The sequence below is a fragment of the Canis lupus genome, chromosome 9 (assembly GCF_003254725.2).
Source record: "Canis lupus dingo isolate Sandy chromosome 9, ASM325472v2, whole genome shotgun sequence".
NCBI classification, from domain to species: Eukaryota; Metazoa; Chordata; class Mammalia; order Carnivora; family Canidae; genus Canis; species Canis lupus.
This window is the reverse complement of record NC_064251.1, coordinates 12934135-12947488: the sequence shown is the minus strand read 5'-3', so window position 1 is coordinate 12947488 and position 13354 is coordinate 12934135. Positions and strand designations below refer to the sequence as shown.

Sequence of the window (13354 nt, the reverse complement as noted above, 5' to 3'; positions counted from 1 at the left end):
GCTCAGTGGTTGAGCGTCTGCCTCTGGCTCAGGGCGTGACCCCGGGATCCTGGGATCAAGTCCCACATCAGGCTCCCTGCGGGGACCCTGCTTCTCCCTATGTCTCTGCCTCTCTCAGGGATAAATAAATAAAATCTTTAAAAAATATTCGAATAAAGTGAGCAAATTATGAAGCGATTTAAGTATGACAGTGGTTACCATGGGATAGTGGGGTTTTCTTTTCCTTATTTATACTAGCTATGAGAATCGGGTGTTATCTTTATACATTTTCTAAAAAGTAAAAGCATTCCCATGGCATTCTGCTCAACTGAGCCGCCTCTCCTTCGGCTGCCCACTGCCAAAGAAATCAGCTGGTATTTTGACAACTTTGCCAGCCACCAGATGAGGCTTCCCTCACCTGGCCAGCCTTAAACTCCCCGCCCTCCCCAGACTCCCTGGGATTCACCTGCACTCACAGAATTCTGTTTTTGACTTTGGGGGGTTCTCTACGCCAGGGCTGTCCCACGGTGGGTGGGTGAGCCCCCAACCCACCCCTGGGGACCAGCCAGCCCTCCCCACAGCTTGCTCCTTTTTCCGGGGCCTCTCCAGGCGAGAGTTAGCCAGGTTGGGGGCGGCTGTAAAGGTACCTGCCAGGTTCTGAGAACTGCAGTGCTATTTTTCTCTTTCCACCCACACCCAGGCAGCTAAAAAAAAAAGAAAAAAAAAAAAGTCAAGGGAAGAGGGGAAAGTGGGAGAGAGGCTTCTAGAAACAGCTACAGAAGGGCATCTAGTCTCAGAAGCAGCAGAGTAAGCAGAGAGAAGGAAATGCCCCCTGGATAATAGGATGGGCTTGGAAGAAAGCCCTGAGGGGGAGCAGCCGGGAAGGCTCTGCATTTGGGACCCAGGCTCCCTTTGGGGCCCCGGAGGCCCCGGACCTGGTGCCCAGCCTCCCCGCCCTGGGGGACCTTATGCAACGAGAAGCCAGTTACTAGCTCGGGCCTGAGTTTCTCCATCTCTAAGATGGGAACAATGACGTCTGCTCTGTGCAGGTGCCACGAGGATTACAGGCCATGATGGTGTCGACATTTGCTCAGGGGGTTAGTTCTCTCTCTCCCTAGTTCGCTGGTTTCCATGTGTTTGTGACCCCCCCCCCTTTCCTTCTCAGACCCCAGCCTTCCTGCCCTCCTCCTCCAGGAAGGCTCTGGCACTGCCCCAGCCTCTGCTCTGGCGGTTGGCTCGGTTTATCCGGTGTCGCTCACCCTGGGGGTTGTCCTTTGACCTCTCCAGACTTTCCTTCCCTCTTCTCTAAAATGGGCACCGCGAGGGCCGCCTGGGTGGCTCAGTGGATGAACGTGTGCCTTCGGCTCAGGTCGTGATCTCGGGGTCCCGGGATCGAGTCCCGCTCGGGCTCCCTGCATGGAATGGAGCCTGCTTCTCCCTCTGCCTGTGTCTCTGCCTCTTTCTCTCTGTGTCTCTCATGAATAAATAAATAAAATCGTTTTTAAAATTAAATAAAAAATAAAAATAAAATGGGCACAGCGAATACGACCTGCCCCTGTGGTTGCCACGGGCTTGAAATAAACGCGTGCATAGGAACAAGAAGAGTGCCCCGTGTCCTTGTGATGCTCGCCTGGCGCGCGTGTGTATGTGTGCGTGAGTGTGTGATCTGCGTTATGCTTCTGTTTTTTGCCATTTTCACCTGTTTCTGTTGAGTCCCGGAGCCCACCGCCAGCTCCTTCCTTTCTTTACAGCCATGTTGTACTTTCCCCTCTTGTGCCCAGAATAGACCTCTCCGCGATCTATTTATTGAATTAGCTTTTTAAAAAAGGAGTCTTGGAGAGACATCCAGTTCTGCTTTCTTGGAGCTGAAAGCGATTCTCGCACATTCCCCGCAGGCACAGCCTTTCTCCCTGTGATGCGCACTCTCAGGATGGGGACGGAGTGTGAGAATCGATGGCCTTTGCTGTGCCGCGGGCACTAGCATTGTGGCTGTAGTTTCACCCCCAGGGCGCTCAACAGGGGAGGAAAGGCTCAGGGCTTGCACACGCACTGGGCGAGGCTGGAGGCGGCCTCGGGCACAAGCCCCGAGGGACAGACTCAGGACGCCGCTTTCCTCGGCAGAGGCTCCCGAAAAGTTTTTGAAAGCCTATGTTTCATTAATTCTGTGTGTGTGTGTGTTTATGTGTGTGTGTGTGTGTGTGTGTGTGTGTGTACATCTTGTGTCCTTAATTGGGTTGTGAACACCAAGGCCCAAACACAGCAATGGTTTGCTAGACTCCAAGCAGTCTCAGGTGCATTCATTCATTCATTCATTCACTCCCCCAACGCACACTCCTCCGGGCCCCTACTCTGTGCCAAGCGCTGCTCCCGGGGCTGGGATCACACACGAACCCATAAACAGGTCGCGCTTTCCTGAGCTCACCCCCTAAGCATCGAGCCAGTGCGCCTCGAGCCAGATTGCACGAGGCTGTTCAGTCACGGGAAGGTTTGGGTTTTATTTTAAGGGTGATGGGAAGCCGCCGGAGGGCTCTAAGCAGGGAAGGTATTTGCTGGGACCCGGTCACGGGCGATCGAGGGTGACCTTTCGAAGGGAAAAGATGGAGTGTGTGTTAGAACAGGGTTTTCAATAGCAGCACCACTGGCATTTTGGGCTGATCATTCTCTGGTGGGGGTGTGGGGGGGGACTGTCCTGTGCATCGCAGAGTGTTTAGCAGCATCCCTGGCCTTTGACCTGTACCTCCTAGTTGTCAGCAGTGACCTCCTCCAGCTGTGACAACCAATAATGTCTTCGAATATTGCAAAACTGCCCTCTGCCCCGGGAGAACCATGGCTGTCCAGTAGACCCAACAAGACTTGCTGATGGACTGGCTATTAGTGGGCAGGTAAAGACACGGGACAGCGGAGCCAGGACTGGATGGAGGACTGGTTTTGACCTCTCACCCTGGGCTGCAGCTATACTGCCCCCTGGAAGGGCAATTGCAAGCACAACTCAGCACGGGGCCCCATCTCACGAAGGAAACCGGGAAGGCAGGCCGTGCAGGATTCCCGCAGAGAAATGAAAAATGGCAACACGGTAAGTGTAACAAAGGAGGGCCGTGGGGGCCACAGGCTGAGGCTCCCCTGCCCCCCCATACTCAATTCCTAGGCCCGCCGGGGGTTCCTGCCCACCCCCGGCCAGCCCTGCGCCCGGACTCTGAAGTTGGCTCCAGAATTCCCTTCCCGCCAGAATCGGCTAATGAGCTGACACGCGGCCCCTTTCTCCAAAAGGACGGAAAGAGGGAAACCCCCGACGGCCACGCTCTGCTTGGGCCACCCTGGGCTTGGTCTCCGCGGAACCTCCGAGAGCGGATGCTTCCTTCGTGGGAGCCTCGCACAGACTCACCTCTCCGTGGCCCTGTGGGCTAGGCACCTGGTCACGCCCTTACATAGAGGGGAAACTGAGGCACGGGGAGGCACAAAGCACAAGCAGTGTGGCTGCAGACTCGGCTCCTAACGGCCCCTCCACTGCCTCTCTGGAGCAGATGCACCCGGGATGAAGGGGTGCGGGGTGCGGGGTGGGCACAGGGTGGGGGGGTTGATGCAAGGGTCTGGGCACCGGCAGGAGGCTGTGGGTGCAGGAAGCACACCTGCCGACGGGCTGCCCGCCCAGCCGGAGGCTCCCCTGGGCCACAAGGGTGGGGACAGGCTTCTGGGGACCGCCAGGCAGCAGCAAGCCTGCTGTGTGGGTTACCGAGGCCTGATGGTCTGCCTGGTGCTCCCCCGGGGTCCTCCCCGCGGCCTCCGCGGGGGTGGGGGTGGGGGGCTCCTGGTCCTGCCGGGCCTCCCAGTCGCCCCCCGCACGGGCACACCCCGCGGTCACCGGCCGCTGCCGAGGGCGCTGCTCTGTGCAGGTGACCCGCGCGGCACCGGCCTGCGCTGCCGTAGAGGGAATGTGACAAAATGCGGCGCTGAGCTAGGCTCGGGGAAGGTAGACCAGCACACCGGGGAAACTGAGGCCAGGCCATTCTTCCCGCTGCTGCTCTGCTAGGCCATGTGAGGAAGAGGCACGAGCCACCTGTGTGTAAAAGTGACCTGCCGGGAGCCGCCGCCGCACCCTCAGTGCTCCGAGGCTCTTCTTCTGCCACGTCACTGTCCCCCTGGTGCAGCCGAGAGAGCCCTGATTCCAGGAGGTTCAGGTGTGAGCGCGGCAGGTTGGGGATGGGGCCTTAACCCAGGGACGCCTTCGCTTGGAACCCCAGTCGGTGGGCTGGGAGCAAGGCCTTGAGGTCGGAGAACCCAGGACTGGCAGGTGTGGGAGCACTGGGAGGGGACGGGGCTGGGGGCTGCAGGTGGGGAGGGAGGGAGGCCCCCTGGGACAAAGCCCTGAGCCTGCGGGGAGAGCAGCCCCCTAAAGGAGGTGAGGAGCAAGCAAAGGCGACCTTTGACCCTCAGCTTTTAGAAGTAGGGTTATTGGGGCGCCTGGGTGGCTCAGACAGTTGAGCGTCTGTCTCTGGCTCGGTTGTGGTCTCGAGGTCCTGAGACTGCGCCCCGTGTCAGGCTCCCGGCTTGGCGGGGAGTCTGCTTCTCCCTCTCCTCCCTGCTCATGCTTTCTCACGATCTCTGTCCCTCTCAAATCTTTTTTTTTTATTTAAAATCAATTAATATATAGTGTATTATTAGTTTCAGAAGTAGAATTTAGTGATTCATCAGTCATATGACACCCCGTGCTCATTCCATCCTGTGCCCTCCTTAATGCCCATCACCCAGTTAACGTGTCCCCCCACCCACCACCCCTCCAGCAACCCTCAGTTTACTACAGTTAAGAGAGTCTCTTATGGTTTGTCTCCCTCTCTGATTTCATCTTATTTTCCCTTCCCTTCCCCTATGTTCATCTGTTTTGTGTCTTAAATTCTACGAGATCATATGTCTTTCTCTGATTTATTTCCATTTATCTCTAATACTCTCTATCTAATCTATCTATTTATTTATGAGACACACACAGAGAGAGGCAGAGACACAGAGAGAGAAGCAGGCTCCATGCAGGGAGCCCGATGTGGGACTTGATCCCAGGACTCTGGGATCATGGCCTGGGCTGAAGGCAGATGCTCAATCACTGAGCCACCCAGGTGCCCCAATACCCTCTAGTTTCATCCACATCATTGCATATGGCAAGATTTCATTCTTTTTGATGGCTGAGTAATATTCCTCTCTGTGTGTGTGTACACTTCTTTATCCGTTCATCTGTCGATGGATATCTGGGTTCTTTCCATACTTTGGCCATTGTGGATATTTATTTAAAGGAAGAATGAGGGATGGAGGAAAGGGGAGACAGTGCGTGTGAGCTGGAGGTGGGGCACAGGGAGACGGAGGGAATCTCAAGCAGACTCCTTGCCGAGCACAGAGTCTGACAGGGGACTTGATCTCAGGACCCTGAGACCATGACCTGAGCTGAAATCAAGAGTCTGATGTGTAACTGAGTTACCCAGGCACCCCAGCTTTTACTCTTTTTTGAGGCTAATACCTTCTAGAGTGTTAAGACTCAGGGGGGTAATTTTTATTTTTATTTTTAAAGATTTATTTATTCATGAGAGACACAGACTGAGAGAGAGAGAGAGAGAGAGAGAGAGAGGCAGAGACACAGGCAGAGAGAGAAGCAGGCTCCCCACAGGGAGCCCGATGCAGGACTCGATCCCAGATCCCGGGATCGCAACCTGAGCCAAAGGCAACCGCCCAACCACTGAGCGACCCAGGCATCCCCCGCAGGTAATTTTTAAAATGTGAAACATGGAACATTCCCAAACACCCGCGAATAAAATAAACCCAGGATGAAGGCTGTTGATGCCAAGAGTGGTGGCAATCCTGAAACCAGGTCCATAGCGCGGCCAACGGGACGGACAAAGTCCTCATCGGTTGCTGTGCGTGCCCCGCCGTTCAGGAGTGAAGAACGGAAGAGCCCGCAGGCAGGGGCCACCCGGGTGTTCCTCTCCCTTCTCCAGCACATTCCTGGCACCTGGCACACCTCCCGGCTCCCAGCAGGTGCTCCACCCAGGACTGATACATGAACGAGGGACAACCTGCCACTACTTTATTCTGGTAACTATTTGGGTTTCAAATCAAAAGCACAAAGCAGTTTAAGAAAAACCGGTGTGGGGGATCCCCGGGTGGCTCAGCGGTTTGGCGCCTGCCTTTGGCCCAGGGCGTGATCCTGGAGACCCGGGATCGAGTCCCACATCGGGCTCCCAGCATAGAGCCTGCTTCTCCCTCTGCCTGTGTCTCTGCCTCTCTCTTTCTATGTCTATCATGAATAAATAAATAAGTAAATCTTAAAAAAAAAAAAAAAGGCAGTGTGACCTTAGAGAGAGAGGCACGCACAGATAGAAGAGTCCGGACTAAAAAAAAAAAAAAAAAAAAAAAGAAGAGTCCGGACTGCAATGCTGGCTGCATGCTTGCTGAAAGATCACTGCGATGCCACAAAGGGAGCGAGCAAATGAGACCAAGGACACAGAGGAATGATCATTGTATTTATTCGTACACACTTGCTTCCAAACTACAACTAATGTATCTAACAAAGCATGTCATGCAAACAAAGATCAGAGGTTATACAAATTGAGGAAAGCAGTGCAGTAATTTATACATCCATCTTGCCTCCTTTAAACCAAATGTTATTGGACAGTTGAATGGCCTCTACATTTTGTCAGTAGGTGCTTACACAGAAGGAAAAACCTCAACCTCCAGCTCTTCGTCTTCCTCCTCCGCACAGATTTGGGGTCTTATACGATGTTTTCCAATTAATGATTCAAACATGACATGTCACACACACACACACACACACACACACTCTCTCTCTCTCTCTCATGTGGTAAAAGCAAGGATTTCAAATGTCTCTGACCATCTATAAAAGAGATTCCGAAAGACCCTGATAGAAGGGATAGGAGGTGAATTTTTAGACCACTAAGACTCAAGAGAATAACCTGCCTTCGTGGATGATTTTGAATAGTCCACTAATCCCCTTAAGAAAACAATCACATTCTTCCAGGAAAAATATCAACAAAAATCTATGAACAATCACAGGAATAAATACTCCTAAAGTTAAGCAGAGGAGACAAAGACACAGTTATTTAATAAGAATATGCAAAGCCACCTTTTGTCTGATTTTAGAAAAAAAAAAAAGTTTCTTATAAAGTAGCCTTGATAAGTTTCTGAAAAGTAGGCTTCTGTCTCATGCAAGAGAGAATTCTGAGACAGATGCCCTTGGGAGTGTTTGCTGCTGCCTCTTCTTTCTCAGGGATATCGAAGTATATCTGAATTGCCCAGTGGACAAAATCCTTACAGGGCAGCTCTGAATTTTCATGGACTGTGAGCCGTGGGGGACCTGGGGGCACTGGAGGCGGAGCTGAGGAAGCCCCCTGCCCCCCAAACCAAAAGGTGGTCACAGAGCCTCACAGAGCAAAGAAAGGGATCCAGAGACCCCATGGGAATGCTCTCCTAGGGCTGCATCTGGAAGAGGACCATAAACCTATCTTTCCTATGGTCCAAAAGTTTCTAGACCTTAGATGGTTGTCCCCAGTGCGCATTAAAAACATGGGGGGCCTCAGTCTGCCAACACATTCCACCTGAATTTCCAGCCGTTCTCGCGTGGACTCCATATACACTGGCACGGGAATATCCTGTAGTGGGAGGGCAGGTCGGGGGCGCGCTCTAGCGGACCCCAGCTGAGTCCTCCTACAGGCTCCACGGGGTTGGAATCTTAGGAAATTGTCAGTAGTTTTATTTTAAAAACTTATTTTTAAAAGAAGAATTGAGTTATTAAAGTTCTCTATAAAAAAGTACAAATAGCCCAGTATTACTCAGTTGTTCTGTTGGAATTATCAATTTTTTTTTTCTTAAGGTTTAAAAAAAAAGTCTTTGGACTTTGTGGGGCTTAGTGTAGGGTCACTGTAAGGCTGTTTGATGACTGAGTTTGACCTACACAATTATTCACTGACACCCAATCACACAGATCAGAGGCACAAGGGTCCTAGTCATACATGATTTTAACTCTCCCAAAGAGTCCCTGATGTTAGAAAGTTAACAGGATTGCGGTTGATGCCATTTCTAGATGCCTTCACTCACTAAAACTCAGGTAACCTTTCGCAATTTTCTGTATCTTCCGATTTGTCGCATCGACCCAAATGGGAAATGACAGACATGTTTACAGTCTGGTATGTTTCATAAGATGTTACCCAAGCAACTCAAGGAAAATGTTTAAAAAAAAAAATATCTCCCCACTTGTCACATTAGTGTGCGGTCACTAATAACCAGGGTGCCCTTTCCTTCACTGTAACTGTCACGGCTTCGCTGCTCCCGGAACATCATCCTTTGGGCCCCTGGGTCAGCATCTCCTTCCTGATGATGACTAGCGTGCTCGGTGGGGGAACAGGCGCTCCTGCCCTTGCCGGGTTTAAAGAGACAGGGAATGGTGTGATATGCACACACACAAGAAAGAGGTGACTTCATGAGACCAAAGTGAGAAAATGACTGTCAGTTGGTGTTGCCTTTCTGAGCCATTTAAAAATATCAGACTCTCACTTTTCCTCCCTCTTCAGTACTGAGAAAATGAATCCCAGCAAGAAATCAGATTTCTCCTGCTAGGCGCAATCAGGTGGGAACCGCGGTGTTAGTTCTTTTTGCCACTTCTCCATCCACCCCCAGACACCATCATTCTCAGCAGGAAGCCACAGAGGCAAACGGGTGGGGACCTACTGGCTCCCGGGGCATGCTGGATGGTTTGGCTCTGCCCGGGAATTGTGAGCCACCCCAAGGCAGGCAGAGAAAGGGGGCTTCAAGCAGCTGGTGCGGATGCGGTTGGCATTCAGGAGATGTTTTTTGAGGAGGACTAGACCGTGTTCCTGGCAACAGACTTGCTCTCAAGGACCAGCCAGCAGTGGCTGTCAAGTGCATCAACAACCAACAAGGCAAAGCCGCTGGAAATAGCAGCAGCTTCCTTCCTGAGATGCCCTCTCCTTCCACACCCTCCTGGCTTCCTCCTCCGGGATACACTCAATCCTTGCTCTTCTCTAAACGCCTTACTGACCTCTGCCTCCACCAACCTCTCCCCTCTCTGAACATCAGTAAGTGACTCGCTTGGGGTCTACACACGAGTTCCAGCAAGCACATCACCTGAGGACTGCAGCTCAGAGACTTTCTCCACAATCACTGGCTGGTTGTATCACCGCGGCTGTTTCACATCACCTTTCAACAGATCTCAGGTCAAGTTTCCAAAGCGTCCTAAACTCTCCGATTCTCTGCCAAAATTCCTAATAAGGAAGCCTGACACATCTCAGGAGAAGAGACAGACGGTGATGTTGCGTTCACTGGTACCAGGTCATGAGGATTGAAGAGAAGCAGATGTGCTGAAGAGCAACCATTACCTTCTGAATTAGTTCCTGCCTCTAGGGAACCTCCCATTGACTTCTGAGGGCTACACTCGGCCAGCACACTCTGGATACTTCCATCTAAACCAAGCATCTAGTGTCTTTAGACAAGATGCCAAGAGAAGGTGGCCTTCTGGCCTGCCCACTGGCCTGCCACCTCAGAGCCAAGTTCTGCTGCTGAGTAGCAGCCACCGTCCAAGGGAAAATAATGCAAGGCAACGTGAACGGCCCTTCCAAGTCTGGGACCAGAGAATCTGGCGGAGAACCAGACCGAGCTAGACTATGCAGGGCCCTGGACCTCCACAGGCCCCAGTGAGGTGGGCAGTGCTCAGGGCTGGGGCTTCTAGAGCCGCCAGCTGCGGTCAAAAGAGCACCCCTTCCCTGTGGCTTTCACACAATGCCCACGAACTGGGACGACGCCACTGAACTACATCGATTGCTTCCTCTATAATGGTCACCCATGAGGTTTATTCTATATTGGGCTGCTCAGACCTTTAAAGCATTAGCCTTTACCTAAACTTGGTACAAAGCCACACACCAAACAGGGTACGTCACGGTCACACTTCACCAGGCCCTGGGGCTTCCCGCCTCCCTCCCAAGTTCGTCTTCAAGCCCGCTGTCCTGCAGGCCGAGCGCTGGGCCCCACAGCCAGGAGATTTTCTTTTAAAACTTTGCCATGCATTCTGAAAGAATGCAAGCCAGCTAAGATGATGAATGTTTCCTGGAGAATTATGAATAATTTGGAAATGTGTTGGCTGTGTGAGGGAAAGCCTGAGACTGCTGCTGGCATAGAAACAAGCAGACAAAATGGGGCTCAGGGATGAACGGTCCCTGACCCCCCAACGTGTTCCTTTCTGGAACCTTCCTTGCTGCCTGGGGCTTGGCTGAGGGTCTGTCCTGCTGCTGCCCCATCCTGGGGCAGGGTGACTGTTGTTTTGTTTCCTAGGCTCATTCTATAAACTGGTCCCTTTTCTACTCAACCGAATGAGATGTCCCTGGCAAAGGAAGGGTCCCCAAAGTGTGCTGCCCCGCAGGACTCAGCATTGGGTGTGCCAGGGCCCTTTCTGCATTCTGATGTCCACAGCCCCTAAGAGACGGCGGAGGAAGTTGCTCTTTTTGGGGCTGACCCACTGCCTACCCCATCTCTTCCTCCAGTCAAGAGTCCCCAGGACAGACCAGGTCTCTCAGTCTCAAAGACCCTTCTGTGGTTGTGTTACATGAATTTCAGGCAAACAGAGAGTAAAAAATGAGGCGGTGCTTAGCTGGGAGACGCATTTGGAGAATGAGGGGACTTAGAGCAGCCCCTGTAAGAACGGATAATCACTTCCACGTCGGATGTGCTTTCTGCTGTAGGAGGCTGGCTTCTCCGAGGACCTTGCGTTAGTGTCTCACAGTGTCTCACCACAGATGTACTCCTCATGAGACTGGAAAGGCTGGTTCCAGCAACAGGTGGAAGAAAATCTGTAGCTTCTAACGAGTCTGCGGATAGAGCCAGGGGATGGCTGTGTCGGGATGGGGCGGGGGAGCTGCCAGACTGGACGGTTTGTCTCATGAAGTCTGTATGTGCTGGAGCAAACGGCGAGTCGTTCTGGGGGCAGCAAGACGGACGGTGTGCTTCTGGTGTGTCCACGCATACATAGCAGGATGGGCGTCTTCCTGTCCCTCCCACCCCAAGTCACTAACAGTAACAAGGCTGAAAAGGAAAAACCAAAGTCCAGCCCAGGGGCTGTGACAACATCACACCTACACAAACATACTAGGCATACTGGAGTCAAACACTTCCTGATGTCCCCAAGAGGAAGAGTGGTAAAGGAGTGGACGATGGTGCTGAGGAGCTAGGAGGGAGTGTTATCTCAGAAATAATCCCCAAAAACAAAACATTTGTTTGCAGGTAGAATCGAAAATATGTATGTGTGTGGGTATATATATATATATATTTTATATATATATATATATGCGCCTAATTGATCATGTAAAATAGCCATTCATTTCAAAATTAGATCTACGATAAAAAAATTAATATATCTGATACAGTGCAGGGTTTGCTTGGGGTGGGAATGAGGGAAGAGGAAGCACAGCAGCAAGGAATGAAGCTAAAACTTAATCATAAAAGCAGATTAGAAACAAGAGCCTTCACAAATATAGCACAATTGTGTCTTATAAAATTATTATAATACTCTCTTTATACTTGATACGATTATATCAATAATATAGATTCACTTGTTATTAAGGTTTATTATAAACATGCAAAATTCATTGCATGATGCATCTGCAAAAACATATTAAAATCCTTCTAGCAATAAAACATCTTCAAGCTGATGTGCATCCAGGCTTTCCTGATTCTACAGCTCCAGGTGTGTCATTCAACATGAACTGGAAATGGAGACCTGAACTGTATTGGTTTTCATCCCTTAGCAGATGTCAAGGGCTGGAGATGGGAGGGAAATCGATCAATGGAGACTTATGCTATAGTCAACACTCTGCTAAGTTACTGTACACCGTACTCTCGTAAACGACATTGCAGCCTAGTAAATAAATAAGTACAAAAGGGGAGGGGATGTACGCTTCAGCCTCTTAGGACATAGGTAGCAAAATATTGGTTGGAGGGTCGGGGTTGGCTAACAACACTCGTGAGTAGTGGCATGATTGCTGATGGCACCCTGGATCACAGAATAATCTCCCAGAGATTAGAATGAACATACATACACACTGGTTTATCCTTGATCTGAAATGATTTCACATGCTCATTTAGCAAAGTCCTTAGAAGATTTGGCCTCTTAAAAAGAAATGCAAGTATCAAGATAATCGTCAACCAAACTGGGGAGCTGACAGATTCACCCAACGTTCATCTGAGGTTTGCTCTAAGACCAGTAATCACTGGACTATGACTGGGTTACGACTGTCGATGTATGGTAACGGTGAGCTTGCAAATGACTCACCGGTGGGGACTTGATTCATCTCGGCCTCTCAAATTCTAGGGACCGTTTCCACTGAGGCAGAGAACAGAAGCAGTGGGTATTTCAAAGCCTCCCCTACTCCCAATCCCACCTGGTTCACATTCTGGGCTCCCCGTTCTTTCATTCCAAAGACGTCTCAGGTGGAGGGGTGTCTAGCCCACTGGACTGGGACAGGTTCATTTTAACATCTCTGGTTGGGGGACCTCCATGGTGGAAATTGACAGAAAGGCAAGGAAAATACATCAAATCGTACCGAAAAAGGGGGAGAGTTTGTTTGCTTTCTAGGAAGGGTCAACCTACAGCCAGATGTGACTTCTACATAATTAAGCTGGACACTGTACATTATGTCATCTTCCACTAAGGTAATGTTCTTGGTTGTAAGAGACAGACCCTGAACCGTTGCTCACGTTTGGACTAAAAACCCTAAAATTTTCAGGCCCCCATCTAGAACAAGAGAAAAGGCCATGGCCTTAAAATTTTAGGGTTAAGGATCATTTCCCACTGCTGGAGGGCTGGGGGCGGGGGAGACGATGGTTCTTCGTGGTGAGTTTCATACCGCACTCTGTAAGATGGGGTGCACAAATTGGGGGTTGACATACGAGAACCCCTCGAAATCAGACTGGTCTATGTTAGCAATGACCAACTGATCAGGTGGTGTTAAGACAGGCTGCCCTCGTGTGAAGAACTTGTCAAAGTTTTCTGCGCCTTTGCCACACTGCAGAGAAAAGAGAAAAAGAAGAAAAGGTCAGTAAATTATTGCAAAGCACAGGTGGCAGCTCTCTCAAGAGTCCTCGGCAGGGAAGAGCGTGGCCCGGGGGAATTGGGACTGGAGAGGCAGGAAGAATTCTGAATCTGGACACCTACTGGATTCAAAAGCCAGCCACAGCAAAGAATAACGCAAAGTCACTCCGTTGCAAACCTTCGATGACCCTCGGAACCGAACCCCTCCATGGAAAGGCACTGCTGATAGTAAGGCAGCAGCAAGGGGACACAGCCTGTTTTATTTCATTTTCACTTCACAAAGCA

General features: G+C 51.0%; 1 protein-coding gene across 2 annotated transcripts in view; it reads right to left on the bottom strand.

Moving 5' to 3' along the window:
* Nucleotides 1-6466: 6466 nt before the first annotated feature.
* PRKCA (protein kinase C alpha) overlaps nt 6467-13354 on the bottom strand; it is a 395118-nt gene continuing 388230 nt past the window's right edge. For both annotated transcript variants that reach the window (XM_025436489.2, XM_049114585.1), the window contains one exon: nt 6467-13043. In XM_025436489.2, coding sequence (XP_025292274.1) covers nt 12879-13043 — 165 coding nt within the window. In that variant the 3' untranslated portion in view covers nt 6467-12878. The remainder of the gene's footprint in view (nt 13044-13354) is intronic.